General features: G+C 40.5%; 1 protein-coding gene across 1 annotated transcript in view; it reads right to left on the bottom strand.

Moving 5' to 3' along the window:
* Positions 1 to 7,750, bottom strand: part of ACSM3 (acyl-CoA synthetase medium-chain family member 3) — a 30,357-nt gene extending 22,607 nt beyond the window's left edge. Inside the window, exons 1-2 of the mRNA XM_006875978.1 lie at positions 7,532 to 7,750; positions 5,423 to 5,633 (exon numbers count right to left, since the gene is read on the bottom strand). Of these exons, the coding sequence (XP_006876040.1) occupies positions 5,423 to 5,633; positions 7,532 to 7,750 (430 nt within the window). The remainder of the gene's footprint in view (positions 1 to 5,422; positions 5,634 to 7,531) is intronic.
* Positions 7,751 to 20,807: the final 13,057 nt, after the last annotated feature.

Raw genomic sequence — 20,807 nt, 5'->3', positions numbered from 1 at the left:
TCACCAGTCTCTCCTATACAGGGCCACTATGAGTCAGAACTGACTTGATGGCATTTAGCAAAAAAAAAAAAAAAAATCCACACATGTGGTAATGAGAGTCCTCACCTCATATTCTGGAGCTCTGGTGGCGTAGAGGTTACGAGTCAGGCTGCTAATCTCACAATCAGCGGTTCGAAACTACCAGCAGTTCCACGGGAGAAAGATGAGGCTTTCTGCTCCTGTAAGGATTTACAGCCTCGGAAACTCTATACAAGGTTGCTATGAATCAGAACCAACTCCACGGCACATAGCCACCACCACCACCATCACCATCCTTCACATTCCAAGTTGTACTCTCCGCACACTGACATATAAGTTTCCTGACTTACTAGGTGGTGGACAGATCTGCTAAAGTCTTGTCACCTTATGACGTGGTGTAAGCTCTTCATGCACTAAGCTGCTAACCAAAAGGTCACAGTCTACCCCGAGGTGCCTTGGGGGGAAAAGCTCAGTGAGCTGCTTCTAGAAATCAGCCATTAAAAACTCTGGGGAGCACAGTTCTACTCTGACTCACATGGAGTCCCCAGTCAACTGGATGGCAACATGTAATTGACACCATTCTATGATAACAAATTCACTTCCTCCAGCTAACTGGTTCTCAAACTTGAACACACATCAGAATCACCCGTACACACTGCCATCAAGTCAAATCTGACTCATAGCCACCCCACAGGACAGAGTAGAACTGTTCATTAGGGTTTCTGAGACTGTAAATCTTTATGGGAACAAACTGCCTCATCTTTCTCCCTGGGAGGAGTCTGTGGGTTTGAACCAGCAACCTTGTGGTTAGCAGCCCAATGCTTAATCCCCCGTGCCACCAGGGTTCCTTAGAATCACCAGTTGTTACGTGACATCAAGCTGGTTACATAGTTTTATGGGTCTGGCAGACACATAAGCAAATAGTACTCAGTCCATACATTGTTAAGTGCCTTCAAGTTGATTCCAAGGTATAGTGACTCTGAATAGGGTTTCCACGGAGCAGCTGGGGGATCTGAACCACTGACCTTGCAGTTAGCAGTCCAGTGCTTATCCTACAGCACCACACCAAGATCCCACACCCAGTCAATATGCTAAAATGTTAAAATCAAGGTACATATGTGTTCCTTTGAGGAGTCCCACAATAAAAGCAGCTGCAATGGAATGTTAGGGTGGGATTGCCTATGAAGGAAACATTGGAGATGAGACTTGAACACTAGGAGGTGTCCAGGTGGTTAAGTATGAGGGAAAGGCTTTCCAAGCATGGGAAACATTGTGGACAAAAGCCAAGAGATGGGAAAGATCTCAAACCTTCCAGGAAACCATTTGATACAGCTGAAGAGTCGGAGAAATAGGAACAACAATGAGGAGAAACCTAGGGCTTCCACCACGCGTCTGTCAGTGTGTCGTACTGTGGCGGCTTGTATGTCGCTGTGCCACCAGTATTTTAAATCCCAGCAGGCTCACTCATAGTGGACAGATTTCAGCAGAGCTTCCAGACTATGACAGACTAGGAAGAAGGAGAGGTGGACTATTTCTGAATGGTAGCCACTGGAAACCTTATGAAGAGCAGTGGAACATTATCGACTATAGTGACTAAAGATAAGTCCCTCAGGTTGGAAGGCACTCAGAATGCCACTGGGGAAGAGCTACCTCCTCAAAGTAGATTTGACCTTAATGACATCAATGAAACAAAGCTTTCAGGAACTTCATTAGTTGATGTGATACAACTCAGAATGGGAAGAGACAGCTGCAAGCATCCATTAATAATCAGAACTTGGAATGTACAAAGTATGAATCTAGGAAAATTGAAAGTTGTTAAAAGATGAAATGGAATTCATAAGATTGGTATCCATTAATTAATTTATTAAACATCTATTAATTAAAACAAGTCTGTGTGAATCAAAATATGACCTTGAATCTATCCTACCTGAATTAGAGACTACCTCAAGAACAGATTTGATGCATTAGATACCAATGGCTGAAGACCAGAAGAGCTGTGAGATGATATCAAGAATGTCATCCATGAAGCAAACAAAAAGTTATACAAAAGAAAGAAAAGACCAAAATGGATGTCAGAAGAGACTCTGAAACTTGCCCTTGAGTATAGCGAAGATAAAACAAGTGAGAAAAAATGAGATAGTTAAAGAGATGAACAGAACATTTCAAAGAGCAGCTCAAGAAGACGGTTAAATATTATAATGAAATGCGCAAAGATCTGGAAATAGAAAACAAAAAGGGAAGAACATCCTCAGCATTTCTCAAGCTGAAAGAATTGAAGAAAAAGTTCTTCAGGTTGAAACACTGAAGGATTCTATAGGCAAAATATTAAATGATGCAAGAAGCATCAAAAGAAGATGAAAGTTATACAGAGAGTCATTGTATCCAAAAAGCTGGTCAATGTTCAACCATTTCAAGAGATACCATATAATCAAGAATCGATGGTATTGAAGGAAGAAGTCCAAGCTGCTCTGAAGGCATTAGTAAAAAACAGGGCTCCAGGAATCAATGGAAAACCAATTGAAATGTGTGAACAAACAAATTCAGTGCTGGAGGTACTACTTTGTGCCAAGAAATTTGGAAGAGAGCAACCTGGCCAGCCAGTTGAAAGAGATCCATAGTTGTGCCCATTCCAATAATAGGTGACCCAACTGAAAAATCACTAAACAATATCATTAATATCACATGCAAGTAAAACATTGCTGAAAATAAATTAAAGAAAAAAAAAACAAAACTGTTGTAACTGTACATTGGCAGGGAGCTGCCAGAAATTCAAGCTGGATTCTTAAGAGAACAGGAAATGAGGACTATCATTGCTGATATCAGATGGATGTTAGTTAAAGCAGAGAATGCAAGAATGGTGTTTACTTGTGCTTTTTTGACTATGCAAAGGCATTCAACTGTGTGGATCATAACAAAACGTACAAGAACTGAGAAACATTGAGAAAAATGGGTATTCCAGAGCATTACATTGTGCTCATGAGGAACCTGTACATAAAGAAGAGGCAGTTGTTCAAACAGAACACGAGAACACCGAATGGTTTAAAATTCGGAAAGGTGTGTGCCAGGGTTGTATTCTTTCACCATATGTATTCAATCTGTATGCTGAGCAAATAATCTAAAAAACTGGATTACATGAAGAAGAATGTGGCATCAGAATTGGAGAAAGACTCATTAACAATCTGCAATATGCAGATAATCCAACCTTGCTTGTTGAAAGTGGAAAGGACTTAAAATACTTACTGATGAAGGTTGAAGACTACAGCTTTGGGTATGGGTTGCATCTCACTGTAAAGAAAACAAAATTCCTTACCAACGGACCAATAAATAACATAATGGTAAATGGAGAAAAGATTGAAGTTGTCCAAGACTTCATTTTTCTTGGATCCACAATCAACACTCATGGAAGCAGCAGTCAAGAAATCAAAAGATATATTGCAGTAGGCAATTCTGCAGCAAAAGACCTCTTTAAAATGTTAAAGAGGAAAGATGTTACTTTGAGGGCTAAGGTGCACCTGACCCAGACCATAGTATTTTCAATTGCATCATATGCATGTGAAAGTTGGACAGTGAATAAGGGAGATTGTTGAAGAACTTATGCATTAGAATTATGGTTTTGGGGAAGAATATTACCTGTAGAATACAGAAACCTGCCTTGGAAGAAATGTAGCCAGAATGCTCTTAGAAGCGAGGATGGCGAGCTTTAGTCTGTCATTCATTGGCCATGCTATCAGGAGGGATCACTCCTTGGAGAAAGTGGAGGGTAGGTGAAAAAGAGGAAGACCCCTAACAAGATGGGTTAGTACAATGGCAGCAACAATGGTCTCAAACGTAGTAATTGTGAGAATGGCACAGGGCTGGGCAGAGATTTGCTCTGTTGTGCGTAGGGTCACTAAGAGTTAGAACCGACTCAACGGCACCTAACAGTAACAAGTACTAGGGCCTTTCATGACTCATCTAAAGAAGTTTAGATTTTCTCTGATAGATAATAGGGAGTTGTTACATGATGCTAAACAGCAAACTAACAGGATAAAATGTATGTTCCAGGAAAAAAAAAAAAAAAAACCCACTGGCTACAGAGGATGAATTGGGGTGGGGTGAGGTGTGAAAACTCTTAAGACCAGAATTAGGGAGAACTTGGGGGGAAATCCACTCAGGAGATGATAAAGATATAAGGTAATGGCAATGATATTGGAGAAGAGGGACTCTGGAGACACTGATAACAAAAAGCGTAATAACTCTGTCAAGTGGATTCTGACTCAGAGTGCGCTACAGCATTGAGTGGCACCGCCCCATAGAGTTTCCAAGACTGTCATCTGTAAGGAAGCAGACGTTCATGTCTTTCTCCTGCAGATGGTCTGATGAGTGCTGACTTTAGGTCAGTGACCCAGAGCTTAATCACTGTTCATTCTGGAGTCACTTAGAGGGTCAAATTCACAAGACATAGGGACTGATTGGGGTCCTGGTGAAGCCTTCTAGGATAAGGACTGGACTGCTAATTGAAAGGTCGGTGGTTCAAACCCACCAGTCACTCCTTGGAGACCATATACAGGGTCACTATGAGTTGGAACCGACTTAAAGGCACTTAACAACACAACAGTAGGGACTGATTTGGAGGGAGGAGTTAGAGATGGCTAGCTTGAGGCATCAGATAGATGGTAGTTAACCATGAGGAAATAAATGCATGAAGCAAAATTGGGGTGGGTAGGCAGATGATAAATTCAGTTGTGGATGCTTTGAATTTTAGATGTCCATGAGCCCTGTGGACTCCTGGAGTGGCACTGAAGAATCAGCACTGGGCTGCAAATGCAAGGTTGGCAGTTCAAACCCACCAGCTGCTCCTCGGAAGCCCTATACAAGGTTGCTACGAGTTGAAACTGAGTCGATGGCACTTAACAACAACATCAGTCCTGTGGCAGAAGAGCAATAGATACGAGAGTAATCAATTGTTGCATTTCATTTGTTTAACAAACTTGTTACCAAAAACCCCAGTCCTAATTCAGGTCACAGTGACTCCCCGTGTACAGAATAGAACTGCTCCATACAGTTTTCAAGGATGTGACCTTTCAGAAGTAGATTGCCAGGCGTGTCTTCTGAGGCACCTCTGGATGGATTTGAAATAGCAATCTATCTCGTGGGAGTCAAGAGTAACCGTTCATGCCACCCAGGAACTCCTTCAGACACAACCCAGCTCCAGAAAAACTATCAAAAACAACAACATAAATTCAGGTCAAAATATATTACATGTTTCCAACACATTTCTAAAGTTCCTGAAGTTAATCCTATATTGTGTACAGTTTTTCTTCAAAGAATATACCCAAATAAATGTTTCTTAATGCCTTAGATGTTTTGGAAAATCTCCCATCCAGCTTAGTTTAAATACAATCAGAGTGTAAACATTACTAACCTGTTCGAAGACAAGCCAGATTTGCAAGCCACCACTCTGGAATCCTGGGTAGAATCAAAATGACTCGATCCCCCCTTTGCAGGGCGCAGGCTTCTGTAAGTGTATTAGCAAATTTCTTGGACAAAGATCCCAGTTCCTCAAAACTCCACCTCACCTCTTCTCCATTTCCATCTATCCACCAGAAAGCTGGATTGGGAGACCTCTTTCCAGCCTAAGGAAAGAGAAACCAGTCAGGATTTTAAGGTTGTTGTGCAGTTAAATTCTACTTTTCAACTGTTGTAATGGAGTACTTTCTTTGAAGAAAATTCACAAGTCATTGAATAGAACATATTTGGAACATTTGGAAATACCTTGGGCCCCATATTTCTAGGTATTGAGAAAGCTATGTCATCTTTTCTGGTCCATGTCATTTCTCATTCAGTCTGATTGTTTTACTTTCCAGAACGTTAGAGTTCTTGCATCCATTTATGTTTCTCTCCATACAGTATAGTATCTATGGCTCATTTCCTACCACTTCTGACTCTTAGAATCACTTTTCACTCTTTTTTTAAAAAATTAACTTCGAGTCATATGTTTATATAACCCAGGATTTCTCAGCTATGGAATTATTGACATTTTAGACTGAATAACTCCATGGTTGGTATTTCACTGTTTGTGGATCCTAACATGCTATGAATAACACTGAGAAGAATGGATATTTTAGAACACTTAATTGCGCTCATAAAGAACCTGTACATAGTCCGGGAGTCAGTTGTTAAATCAGGACAAGGGGACACTGAGTGATTTAAAACCAGAAACGGTATGTGCCAGGGTTGTACTCTTCCACCATATTTATTCAATTTGTATGCTAAGCAGATAATCTGAGAAGCTGTACTGTATGCAGAAGAACTTGGCAACAGGATTGGAGGAAGACTTATTAACATATACCCATGGTACACTCTTGTTTGCTGGAAGTGAAGAGGATTTGAAGTATTTACTGATAAAGATCAAAGAACACGGCCTTCAAATGGATTGCACCTCATGTAAATAAAATGAAAATCCTCATAATTGGACCAATAAGAATCATGACAAATGAGAAAAGGTTGAAGCTGTTAAGGATTTCATCTTATTGGATCCACAATCAATGCTCATGGAAGCAGCAGTCAAGAAACCAAATGATGTAGTGCAGTGAATGAATCTGCTCTGAAAGACCTGTTTAAAGTCGTTAAGAGCAAAGATGTCACCTTCTTGAGGACTAAGATGACCCAAGCCATGGTATTTTCAGTCATCTCATGTGTACGTAAAACATGGACAATAAATAAGAAAGACCGGAGAAAAACTAATGCATTTGAATTATGGTATTGGCCAAGAATATTGAAAGTACCATGGACTGCCAGAAGGACAAACACACCTGGTGTGGAGGAAGTGCAGTCAGATTGACCCTTAGAAGAGTTGATGGTGAGACTCAATCTCTTATATTTTGGGCATGTTAGGAAGGACCAGTCCCTGGAGAAGGAAGGATATTATGCTTGGTAAAGTGGAGAGTCAATGAAAACGAGGAAAACCCCAACAAGATGGATTGCCACAGTGACAGCACCAGTGTGCTCAACCATGACAATGATTGTGAGGATGATACAGGACACGGAAAATGTTTCCATCTGATGTACCCAGGGTTGCTATGAGTCAGAACCGAATCAACAGCACCTAAAACAGTAAGGACAATTCTTTGTTGGAGTCCATGGGTGGTACAAATGATTAGTGTGGTTGGCTGCTAACTAAAAGGTTTGAGTTTCTAGCCTACCAGAGGCATCTTGGAAGAAAAATTGGCAGTCTACTTTTGGAAAATCAGCCACTGAAAGGAAACCCAGTAGAACATAGCTCTACAGTGACAGAGGGTTACCATGACTCCCAATCTACTCCATAGTAACTGCCTTGGTTTGGGTTCTTAATTCTGTGCACTGTAGGATGCTTAGCAGCGTTCCTGACCTCTCCCCACTAGATGGGACTAGCATCTCTCCCATCCCAATCTAGACAACAAAAAGGTCTCAGGATATTGCCACATGTCCCTTGGGGGCAAAATTGCTCCCACCTGAGAACCACTGCCATCACCTGATGGGTCCTGTGCTGTACCTTTTCTATCTTGGTCCACTGATCCATGACATCTTTAGCGAAGTTGAAATATTCTGGGACCTCCAGTTTGAAGTCCTGTTTCATGGATTCATAATTAGAGAAATACTGAGGGGGCATTGTTCTGTAACCTTTATATAATGCTCTGACAATATCAGGGATCGCTAGGTGCTGAAAACCCTTGGCATGAAGTAATATCTCCATGGTGACAAGAGGTGGCATCAGTCTTGTTGGATGTTTTAGCACTCAAGAGTTCCAGGGTAACCAACTTATCTGAAAAGACAGACAAAAAGGACATTTTTATTTCTGTAAAATATCCAACACTAAAACAGCCAAGTTTTATTATTATTATTCATCCTGATAATAATAGTTGTTGCATATAAAATATAACAATCATCATAATCATGACGTTTTCTGAGCACTCATGTTCCAAATACTTTTCTCAGTGTTTTCCATATGTTGTTGTTAGGTGTTGTGGAGTCAGCTCTGCCTCATAGCAACCCTGTGCACACCATAATGAAACACCACCCCATCCTGCACCATCCTCTCAGTTGCTGCCACACTTGAGCCCATTGTTGCTGCCACTGTGCCCATCCATCTCGTCGGGGGCCTCCCTCTGTTTCTCTGTCCCTCCACTTTACCAAGCACGATGTCCTTCTCCAGGGACTGGTCCCTCCTGATAATATGTCTAAATATGAGAGACAAAGTCCAGCCATCTCGACTTTTAAGGAGCATTCTGATTGTACTTCTTCCAACACAAATATATTAGTTCTTCTGGCAGTCTATGGTACCTTTAATATTCGTTTACAAATAGTTGATTCATTCATTATTATTATCATCCCCACTTACAAACAGAAAATGTGGCTTAATGAAGCTGAGGATTCATTATCAGTTAGAGGCAGAAAGTGGATTTGAACGCAGAACTGTCTGGTTCCAGTCCATTTTCCTATCTGCTACCTACTTCTGCCCCTGTCTGTCTGCCTGTTTGTTGTACTGTGGTGGCTTGAGTGTTGCTGCCATGCTTGAAGCTATGCTGGTGATGTCTCAAATAACAGCAAGGTCACTCATGGTAGACAGATTTCAGGGGACCTTCCAGACTAAAACGAGCTACTTGCAAAAATGAGCCAATTAAAGCCCGATGACCACAGCAGAATATTGTCCCATACAGTGCTGGAAGATGAGCCCTCTAGGTTAGGAGCCACTGAAAAGACACAGCATCTGCAACAATGGGCTCATAGATCTGAGTAAGGTGTCCTTCTGTTGTGTATGGTGGCACCATGAGTTGTATTCAATGGATGACAACTAACGACACAGTAGGGGTTCTTCATCCAGGTAGTGATTTTCATTGAAAGCAATGAGCTAAGTCTTTTTGTCTAGTATCTTTCATCAGCAAATTTCTAAAGTAGTTCACAAATGTGGAGGAGACTTCCATGGTGGAAGTCTAATCCATAGATAAAGAAACTGAGAGTAGACTAGTATCTAATTAGGTATGAAAGTGCTGTCAAAGGATTTGAATGTACAGACTGTAGTTCCCATGCTCCCAATAGGAACCTACACTACTTTGGAGTAGGCTCATCGGCAGTCAGCTTAGACTGCATTTACCAAAGATGTAATAAGACAGCTTTAGCCTTTAGCATTTTTGTGAGGAGACCCCTGTGGGTAACCCAGCACTCCCTTATTTCTGTGGGAAATCATATGATTACCATGTTAATTACTTGACCAAGGTCTGATAAATGAGATGGTTAAAATGTAGTTCTAAGGACTATGAGTGTGTGAGGTTCTCCATACTGTTGGGAAATTTCTAGATTTCCTACAAGAGACAAGTATTCCTCTCACAATCATTTCATTGTGAGAGTAATAAATTGGTCACCCTTTAACTTTAATTTTGACTGTGTGCGGTATGAGGCAGCATAGCTATATGGAAGCATTCCTATATTGATACAAATTTACAAAATAATAATTAATTACAGACGTCTGTCTGAAGTTTTGCCCTAAATAGACCAGGTGTTTGGGCATCATTTTGTGCATCCAGTGCATTGGGAGATGTGGACACTGTGGTCCCCGCACCTGTTTGTGTGAGGACCTGAGTTTAAGGCTTGGAGATTATCTGACTTGAGCCTCCTCATTTTTCCCCTGTGAAGAAAACTCAGCCCCAGAGAGGGAAGCAACTTGCTTCAATGTGCCATGTCAGAGCAAGAACTAGAATTCAGGTCTTTGGATTCCCACTTGAATGTTCTCTCCAGCACTGTTTCCCAGCCCTCAATGTATATTCGAGTAACCAGGGAAGCTTTTTAAAATTGCAGGTGGCTGAGTCCTAGACAATGAAATCAGACTCTCTGAGGACAGGGACAGGCATCAAACCTTTTACATTTTTTTTAAAAAAACACAACCTCAGGAGATTCCGAGGTTGAGTGTCACTGGTCTAGAGGCTGTGGTGGGTAAAAAAGGAGGGTCAGCATCACCGGGAAGATTGATAGACACACACACCCACAGGCCCCATCTCAGACTGTCGAATGAGTAAGTTTTAACATTGAAACGAGATCCCCCATTGATTGGTGTGCACATTAACGTGTGAGAAGCCCTGGCCTATAGTTTGGTTGCTAAACACATTGTCTCCTGAATCACAGTCATAAAGAGAGGGCCCCAGTTTTGACTCTTGAGCTATTCAGTGCTCTCAACGTAAACTTCACACTTTACCAATAAGGAAAACAATAGAACGTTCCACAGAGAGTTGCCCTGAAGATTCACTAAAACAATGCATGCAAGTTCTTACCATGGTGCCTAACATATCACTAACCAATAGAAGAGGAGTTGGCAATCATTTTCTGTGAAGGACCAGACAGTAAATATTTAGACTTTTCAGATATAGGAACATTTATATCATTGCTTATTGATATTTACTTATTCAACTGTTTGCTAAACAAGTAATCTGAGAAGCTGAATTTTATGATGAAGAACGTGGCATCATGATTGGAGTAAAACTCTAACAACCTGTGATATGCAGGTGTTACTGAAAGCAAGGAGGACTTAAAATACTGATGAAGATCAAAGAGCACAGCCTCTGGTACGGATTGTAACTCAGTGTAAAGAAACCAAAAATCCTCACCACTGGACCAATCAACAACATCCATATAAATGGAGAAAAGATTGAAGTTGTCAAAGACCTCATTTTGCTGGAACCAACCATCAACACACATGGAAGCAGCAGTCAAGAAATCAAACAACATATTGCATTAGGCAAATCTTCTGCACAAGACCTCTTTAAAGTGTTCAAGAGCAACGATATCAGCTTGAGGACTAAGGTGCGCCTTATCCAAGCCATGGTATTTTCAGTAACCTCATATGCATGCGAAAGTTGGACAGTGAATAAGGAAGACCGTAGAAGAATTGATGCATTTGAATTATGGTGTTGGAGGAGAATACTGAAAGTGCCATGGACTGCCAAAAGAACAAACAGATCTGTGTTGGAAGAAGTGCAGCCAGAGTGCTCCTTGGAGGTCAGGATGGCCAACCTTTGTCTCTCATACTTCAGACATATTGTTAGGAGGGACCAGTCACTGGAAAAAGATATCATTTTTGGTAAAGTGGAGGGTCAGCAAAAAAGAGGAAGACCCCCAACAAGTTGGATTGACACAGTGGCAGCAGCAATGGGCTCAAGCATGGCAAAGATTGTGAGATTGGTGCAGGACTGGGCAGTGTTTCATTCTGTTGTGCATAAGGTTGCTGTGAGTGGGTAAGGACTCGACAGCACCTAACAACAACATATCATTGCAGTAAATTCTATACTGGACAGTACTGGTCTAAATTACTAATAGCTCAAAACTGATTTGATATGGAACATTAAGATACAGGAAAATAGAAGGGCAAGGTTCTCAAAATTGGATTTATCGAAGGGTTCAAGTTTAATGAAGCATCAGCCATCTCTTTGCTCTTGCCTAAATTTCTGTAAAAGGGAAATTGTGAATGGAAATCTCCTGGCAGTTCTCTTCGGCTCTAGAAGAAAAGGCTGCTCTATAGAACAGAAATAAAATCATGGTGAGACCTGGTTTCCCAGTGGGTTGAGTATTCAAGTCCTCAAAAGTCATTCCATCATGGCAGAGAGGAAACTACCTGTCTCTGTAGTGTTCTGGGAATGAACTGGTGCCGACATCACTGCTATTTGCGTGAAAGAAGGCAATTTTGCTACTGTTTTTTCTAGAGATCTTGCTTTCTCTTTACCTGAGGGAGTCTCTCCACGAGTTTCTGCAATTAACTTCCAAGTCACAGGTATTTTCCTTCTTAACAGAAGGAACAACTGAAGTCAAGTAGTCAACACTCAAGTTTTCAGATCTACCTTTTCTGTCTTTGCTTTTATATTTTATTTTGCATAATGCCCTTAAAAATCTGCTTGTCATCCCCAGTCTTGCATCTGCGTCATGTACCCAGATGCTGTGCAACCTCTGCTGCTACTTATGTCTTGCTTGAGGCTTGCTTAAGGGTATTCAAACAAATCTAAGACTATAGACTCTTATTTCATAACCATGTTTACACCACAGGTAGCGTAGAGTACCTCACTGCACTTAAAAAGACAAATAACACTATGTCTTACAGATAGCTCCATCTCAGAACACAAGGAACTTCTTCCATCTCTTTTTTGGTGTGTTTTTGTTTAGTTTCTTAAACCAGAGGATTATTTGACTTGTTTATGTTATTTTATGATTTTGATGAAAAATTGAAACTATATCCTGATTCTTTTTCTCACTACTTGAAGGTGACTACAAAATGCATTTTCAAATGGTTAAGAAGTATTCAGGCAAAAATCTCTGATCCTATTACAATAAGAGATAGAAATGTGGATTGGTTAGAGCAAATGTTTCTAGACTACATTCTGGCCAGGTTGGTATGATTCATTTATTTACTCAATAAATATTGATTGGTGACCTAGGATGAACTATTTTGGGCACTTAAATATAGAGGTGAATGAAAGACAATGTCCTTATTCTTACAGGAGATGACAAATATTATGAGAGGAGACACGAATGCATGGGATGCAAGGGAGATCGGCTGCCCTGTGCTAAACACTTAAGTCCACTTATTATTCTATAGACAAGGACACACACAAGCACACATCTCCACCTTGGAAAACGCATTCATTCCCTAACGATTTACTGAGCACCTCCTGGGAGCGAGACCTGTTCTAACAGCCAAAAATACAGCTGTCAACACAGGGGTAGATTACCCAATAAGCAAGGTAAGCACAAGCTTATTTGCGATTACTTTCTAATCTGGTATGAACAAGTTCACATGAACGGTAAGAACAGGCTTACTTTACACATACATTGAAACTGTTCTCTGTAAACTCAAACCAAACTCATTGCTTTCATGTTGGTTCTGACTCATAGCAAACCTGTATAGGGTTTCCAAGGCTGTAAATTTTTACTGGAGCAGAAAGCCGCAACTTTCTCCCTTGGAGCGGCTGGTGGGTTTGAACTGCTGACCTCGGCAGTTAGCAGCCTAGTCCTTATCCTACAGTGTCACGTTAGTACGTAAGCCTGTGCTTACCTTGCTTACTGAGCACTGTGTTCCTGTCTGGGATTATGCATTTGAAAAGAAACTGGTTCTGTAGGAAGGTGTTGTGGGGCTGGCAGATGGAGAGGAGTCAGGCATATCTAGAAGCAGAATCTTTGATATGGTAAAAAAGAAAGTGAAATTGTTCACTACAGATTAGTAAGTAAGCATAAGGAAGTTTATCTTACTTATTGAGTAATCCACATTCATGAAGTTTATAGACTATTAAAGAAGACTTTAAACAATTATAGAAATACTAATAAATACCATTGCAGATAAATACACTATAGAATCAGAGTTTATCACTATAATTTCTCTCCCAGTCTCCACACAAAACTCTTCACCACATTCATAATCCTTCAGCCACATGATAGGAAGAAAGTGGGCCAATCATTTGGAGCTTCAAATGAACCTAACCATTCTGTTCTACCAAAAAGAAAATGCCTATATCCGTCTGTATCAAAACCACGATATCACCATCACCTCACCACATCTATTTCTGTTTATCTAGCATTTTACAACCCCTATTTTTTAGGTTTCCAAGATTCTTTGTTGTTGAAGGAGCTGAGATACCTTTCTCAGAGTGAACTTGGTCACAGAAATATTGCTAAGGAAAATTCTCGCAGGCTCAGCAAATACAGTCTCAGTGTAGTGGTGGTGGTGGTAATGGTGGTGGTTATGGTCCATGGAGTCGGTTCCCACTCATAGCGACTCTGTATAGGGTTTTAGAGGCTGTAAACCATATGGGAATAGAAAGTCTCACCTTTCTCCCACACAATGGCTGGCAGATTTGAACTGCTGACCTTGCAGTTAGCAGCCCACAACGCCAGCAGAGCTCTTTAGTCGCAATGTAACACCTCTGTTGTTTGTCTAACCCTGCTAGTGGAAAAAAAGTGACTGTCACCAGGATATTTTCTCAAGTTTGTGTTTCTGTTTTCCAAAGTTTATTGAGGTAGTTGCATACTTTATGAATGGTGCGGAAGTTGGATTCTTGTCTGTCACTCACTAAGCAAAGAGAGGGGTTAAGTAGACAGTGTAGTAAAAAACTCATGCTCAATTTTTTTCCCCAAAACATTTTATCAAATGAACACAGGCATATAGTTAAAAACAAAACAAAACAAAACCCTCAGCTTTAAAAATGAAAAACTCAGTTGCTAAATATACAGGCTTCTGTGCTGGCACACTTCTTGTCACTCACTAAATACAACTGAGAAGTTCTGATTGAAACTTGACTGCTCAAGACCACAGTATGTAAAAGAAAAAAATTTGACTCTGTTCTTATGTTATCTTTGTTCACAAATCATACATAAACCAGTCCAGGAAATCTGACAGAAGCAAAAACACGAGATACTCACTCAAGTTAGATCCCAGCAGTCAAAGACGATGGCCCAACTGTTTTCTAGAACAGTCCTGAAATTTAACTCTCACACTTGCTGGCAGTAGCTAAAAGCAGTAGGTTAATAAACCACAAAAACAACATGTACCCGAGTGCAACAACATGTACCCGAGTGCCTTTCCTTGATTGGTGGGGACATTCTGGAGGGAGGAGCAGAAATGCTAAACTATACTTACAAATTACAAAGTGAAAGTTTACACAATCCCTCCCTGACATTCTCAGAGCATTCAGTGACTTGTATGTTGAGTTCCTTGGGGGCTGGCAAGGTAATTTATTTACTGGAAAGAAAGGCTACAAGGAATTGCTTTGTTATTTATTTATTTTTTAAAAGTTGCATTGCTAGCTTGTTTTGATTCAGTGATTAGCTAGCCTTTTTTCAGTAGTCCCCACCCCCAACATCTCCCAAACCAGGTAATTTCACATCAACTATCAAAGCAAATCTCTCTCCCTCATACTTAAATTACATTATTGAATTTTTGGACTAAAATGCAAGACTTTTTCACTTTTCTCTGTTAAATCTCACCTTCTGTAGATCAATTTACAGTCTACCTCTATCATGCAGTTTTATCTTTTATTCCTCCAGTTCCAGGTCATGTAAAAATTTAGTAAGAATGCCATCTCTGATGCCTCCAAATTTTGAGTGCAAGTCTTATATAAGTGACACCCTGCGTGTTATACAAATGTAGATCTCAATGACCACGATCCATTCATCATTGTGGAGAATGGTTGCTTAAACCTCTTCTCATACACTTCCCTGTATTCCCGAGGGCTCCATATTTCCCCAGCCTATCTACATTGAATATCACTTCAAAACTTAAAAGTACATATGGTTAGATTTTTCAGATTAGGAACCTCATCAAAAAAGGAAATAAGGTTGTTTTTGTTGCTGACTCATGGCGACCCTATATACAACAGAAAGAAAGACCACCAAGACCTGTGCCACCCTCACAATTGCTGCTACGCTTGAATCTATTGTTGCTGCTACTGTGCCAATCCATCATGTTGGGGATCTCCCCTGTTTTTTTAACTTTACCTCCACTTTACCAACCATGATGTCCTTCTCCCTCCTGATAATATGTCTGAAGTATGAGAGATGAAGTCTGGCTATCTTGGAATCAAAGGAGCATTCTGACTGTACTTCTTCCAAAACAGATTTGTTTCTTCTGGCAGTCCATGTTTTTTTTTTTAAATGTTTTATTGTGAATTATGTGATAGTTTACATGGGAGAACATTAGTTTTACATTCATTCTGTTGTATATTGTCTCATTGTCATGGTTACAATCCCCTCCATGCATCATCAACTAACCAAAGGGTATTCCCTGCAAGCCTGCCCCCTACATCCCTCCGGTCTTCAGCACACAGTCCCTCTCCCTCTCTGGATGGCAGTCCATGTTTTAATATTCTTTTCTAACACTGTAATTCAAATGCATCAATTCTTCTATGGTCTTTCTTACTTATTGTCCAACTTTCACAATGCATATGAGGCTATTGAAAATACTATGCCTGGGTCAGGGCACCTTCGTCTTTAGACTGACATCTTTGCTTTTGAACACTTTAAAGAGATGTTGTGCAGCAGATTTGCCTAATGCAATATTTGATTTCTACACTGCTGCTTTCATGAGTGTTGATGGTGGATACAAGCAAAATGAAATCTTTGACAACTTCAAATTTTTCTCTATTTATTATTATTGCTTGGTCCAGCAGTGAGGATTTTTGTTTTCTTTACATTGAGGTGCCCTCCATACTGAAGGCTGTGGTCTTTGATCTTTATCAGTAAGTATTTTAAGTCCTCTCCACTTTCAACAAGCAAGGTTGTATCATCAGCATGTTGTAGGTCATTATCCTGATGCCTTCAATCATGATGCTACGTTTTTCTTCATAGAATCCAGTTTTTTCTATTATTGGCTTGGCATACAGATAGAATAGGTATAGTGAAAGAATATAACCCTGGTGTATACCTTTCCTGATTTTAAACCATTCAGTGTCCCCGTGTTCTGTTTCAACAACTGCCTCTTGGTCTTTGTACAGGCTCCTCACATGCACAATCAAGTGTTCCAGAACTATCTTTAGCAAATTTTTACTGGCATCTGATGTTCATGATATTGTCCAATGATGTTTGCATTCTGGTGCATCTCCTGTCTTTGGAATGGGCACAAGTTTGGATGTTTTCCAATCATTTGGCCAGGTATCTGTCTTCCAAATTTCTTGGCATAGATGAGTGAGTGCCTCCAGTGCTGCATCTGTTTGTTGAAAGATTTCAGTTTGTATTACATCAATTCCCTTGTTCTTGGCCAATGCTTTCAGTGTACCTTGGGCTTCTTCCTTCAAGTATCATTGGCTCTTGATCATATGCTATCTTTTAAGATGGTTGAACATTGACCATTTCTTTTTTGGTACAGTGACTCTGTGTGTTCCTTCCATCTTCTTTTCATATTTTCTGTATCATTCAATATTCCCCTCACAGAATCCTTCAGTATTTCTAGTTGAGGCTGGTACTTGTACAATAAAATACACACAGATCAGTAGAACAGAATTGAGGACCCAGAAGTAAATCCATCCACCTATGCTCAGCTAGTTGATCTTTGACAAAGGCCCAAAACATATTAAATGGGAAAGAGAGAGTCTCTTCAACAAATGGTGCCGGTAAAACTGGAAGTCTATTTGCATAAGAATGAAACAAGATTCATATCTCACACCATATACAAAATAAACACAATGTGGATTAAAGCCCTATATGTAAAGTCTAGAATTGTAAAGATTATCAATGAAAAAATAGGGACAAACTTAATGACTCTGATATGTGGCATTGTTAATTTCAAGTTGTTATCTGCTATCGTTGGTTTTTAGTTCAAAATACACCCTTAAGTATTTTTGGTAAAGTTGGTCTGGGTTTTTACAAATTAATTTAATTTCTGTTTGTCTGCAAATGTCCTTAATTAGTCATCATATTAAGAAATAGCTTTGCTGGGTGTATGACTCTTGGTTGGCAATTTTCCTTTTCTTTCAGAGTTTTGTATATGTCATTCCATTGTCCTCTTGTCTGCATAGTTTCTGCTAAGAAATCAGTTTAGCCTTATTGGTTCACCTTCAGAGGTAACTTTTCATTTTTCCTGAGTTGTCCTCAGGAATCTTTCCTGGTCTTTGGTTCTGGCAAGTTTGATTATGCTAGGTCTTGGTGATTTTCTTTTGAGGTCTATCCTGTTTGGTGTTTTTTAGACTTCTCAAATGAGTGTTGTCTCATCTTTCATGAGTTAGAGAAGTTTTCTATCAACAGCCCATATTGTGTCTTCCTGTTCTGGAATTCGGATCACCCATAACTTATTCCTCTTCATGGTATCCCACATAACCCTTAGGCTTTCTATCTTTTTTTCCCCATGATTGGTCTTCTAGTATTGAGAGATTTATCTTCAAGAGCTTTATCTTCAAACTCACTAATTTCAACTTCCCTTGATTTAGATCTACTTCTGTACCCTTTCAATGCATTATCCATTTCTGAAATCTTAGTATTGATCTTCTGAATTTCTTTTTGCAGGTTTTGTATTGTTTCAAAATTTTCATTGATTGTTCTTGTAGTGTTTTCTTCTAAAAATTTTTCTGTGTTCTCCTTTATTTCCTCAATCTTTCTCTCAATCTGTTGGAGGTACCAAAATATCACTCTTCTGAATTCTTTTTCAGGTACTTCTAGTACCTTTTCTTCCTCAGAAACATTTTCTGGCTCTGAATATTAGACATTTTTTTTTTAGTCACTTTCTCTTGTTTCTTCATGTGAACTAAAATTATCTGTTATTGCCAAGACATAGTAGTGTCTCTGTTTTTGTATTTAATTGATGATTGTATGTCAATATGTCCTTAAGTTCTCACCAGTTGCCCCCTGGTGGGTGTAATTAGAGAATGGCAGTGTGTGCCAAGTTCTCCATTCACTGTGTATGCAGTTCAATTTAGCATGGGTTTGGCTGATGTTGGCTGCTGATCAGATGGTATAGAAACTAGTATTGACTCTTGCCCAGTGGTTGTAGCTGCAGAGGGTATGGTTGTGTTTGGAATGTGTGGGCACAGTTTCTGTCTCCTTTTGGGTGGGGCTAAAAGAAAAATGCACACATAAGAAAATAAAGCAAACAAGTCAACACTAGTGAAAAAGAAAATAATAAAGGAGAAAATTTAAAAACAATCAAACAGAAAAAAATATATGTGATATCTAAGAAGAGAAATGAGGGACAGTAAAATAGAGTTATAGAAGAGAAAAACAACAAAAAAATTTTTAAAAGAAAAAAAACTAGAGAAAACAAAAGAGAAACATACCAGAGACTAGTAAAGACAGATCAAGAGGGGAAAGGAAAAAAAAAAAAAATGAAAGAAGAGGTGAGAATAGAAGAAAAGAAGAGAAAACAAAAGCAGAGACAGAAAAGATAAGAAGGAAGCATAGGGAAAGAGAGGAAGAAGGAGAAGAAAGAATGAATAAAGAAAAACAATGAAATGAGAAAAATAAAACAGTGCAGGTGCTGAACTCAAAAGAGAAGCAAATTCTGGGTGTCTCCTCTTAATCAAGGTGCTTGCAAGGTGGTTGGGGGCGATGACATCATTCCAAATCCTAAATGGAGTTCTCATAGTTCCAGGCATTCTCCATCTGGACCAAAGGGCCACCAGGGGCTGGGTGGCCAGTAGCAGAGGCTCCCACCAGCTCAAGGCTCTGAATGTTTGGAGCAAAGCCCACTGAAATCCAGGTGCCAAGGAGGCAGCGTATGCACCCACCTCACTCTGGCATGGCCCACAACCTCATAGCTGTGAACTCCAGGTCAGCAGTGGGCAGTGCTAGGGTTGGATGAGGATGGGGGCTGACCACACCTCTGGTCACCAAGGGAGCATGGGGAACAAGAAAGAACCATACTTTTCCATCTATTAGTCTCTGGTATGAATCTGTCTATCTCTGCAGCTGCTGACAAACGTTCAAAAAGACTGCCCAGTGTCTGGGTGGGAGACCATTCGCTTTCCGTCTTTCGCCATCCTGGTTCAGCCTCTCCTCAAGGTAAGTATTCGATCCACTTTTCCCACCCTTCCTCTGAAGCTCAGGGTTCCAGAATAATCATTTGTGTGTTTCAATTGGTCTCCCTTCTTTCTGATGCAGAGGGTCTGCCATCTTGGTTCTGGTTTGGAATGGCTTTGTTATTGTTGTATGTCATGAGTTCCTTCCAACTCAGAGCAGTCCTATAGGACAGAGTAGAACTGCCTGGTGGGGCCTCCAAGCCTGTCATCTTCAGAGCAACAGACTGCCACAGCTGTTTCCCTCAGAGTGGCTTGCAGATTCAAACCCCTGACGTTTTGGTTAACAGCCAAGTGCTTAATCACTGCACCACCAGGGTTCATAAGGACTTGCTGCACCAAACCAAACCCATTGCATTTGAGTGATCCCGACGCATAGCAACTCTATAGGACCGAGTAAAACGGCTCCCAGGGTTTTAAAGGCTTTAATTTTTGCGGAAGCTTTCAGGTCGTAGGCAAGCGTTTAACCACTGCACCACCAGGGATCCCTCCACGAATTGCTAGAGAGCACTAGTGAAGGAGCAGGGGGCGTTCTTTCTCAGAAAGACAGAAGAAGAAAGTATGGAGGAAGACACAGAGTGGTCACAAAGGGAGGAGGAAAGAAAGAGATATTTCAGCAGATTAGAAGTTGTAGTTTTCTGTTGAATTGGCCAGGAACGAACCTGAGCACTATTAGGACATGCCTCTGTTTGATCCTTGAGTAGACATGGTTACTCTGCCTCCCCTTGATCACCCTTCGGCAGCCCCACCAGCCCCCTTTTTTTCCTTACACCATACAGGGTCCAGTTGCAGGGTCTTTGAACACTGAAACACTCTTACCTCTGATATCCTCTTGATCAAGCCATTCATTTTATTCGGTGTTCTTTCAGAGGCCCTCCCTGACCACATTTTCTAAAATAAAACCAGTTGCCATCAAATCTTTTCTGACTCCTGGGTGACCCTCGGGCTTTCGACGGCTGATCCTTCAGAAGTAGATTACCAGGCTTCTACTCCAGGGCCTCTCTAGCTGGATAGGAGCCGCCAAGCTTTCAGTTAGCAGCTGAGCATGTGTTGTTGTTGTTTTCCCTCTTTAAACAGGGGCACTGAGAAGTAGGGGACACTGCGAAACAGGATTGCTGAGAAGGTTAGGCTCAGTCTAAAGTAAAATGAACCCAATTACCCATTTTAAAGCAGTAGCTATAGTTAAAGTCCCCCCCTCCCCACAACTGTATTCCAAAATTAATCACTCTTTTAATCTCCAGAGTAGAATTTATGGCTCAGATAAGCGTGCCAACTCTTCTCCCTGGGAACACAGTCTAA

Source organism: Chrysochloris asiatica, unplaced genomic scaffold (genome assembly GCF_000296735.1).
Source record: "Chrysochloris asiatica unplaced genomic scaffold, ChrAsi1.0 scaffold00348, whole genome shotgun sequence".
Lineage (NCBI taxonomy): Eukaryota > Metazoa > Chordata > Mammalia > Afrosoricida > Chrysochloridae > Chrysochloris > Chrysochloris asiatica.
This window is presented reverse-complemented; position numbering and strand designations above follow the sequence as displayed.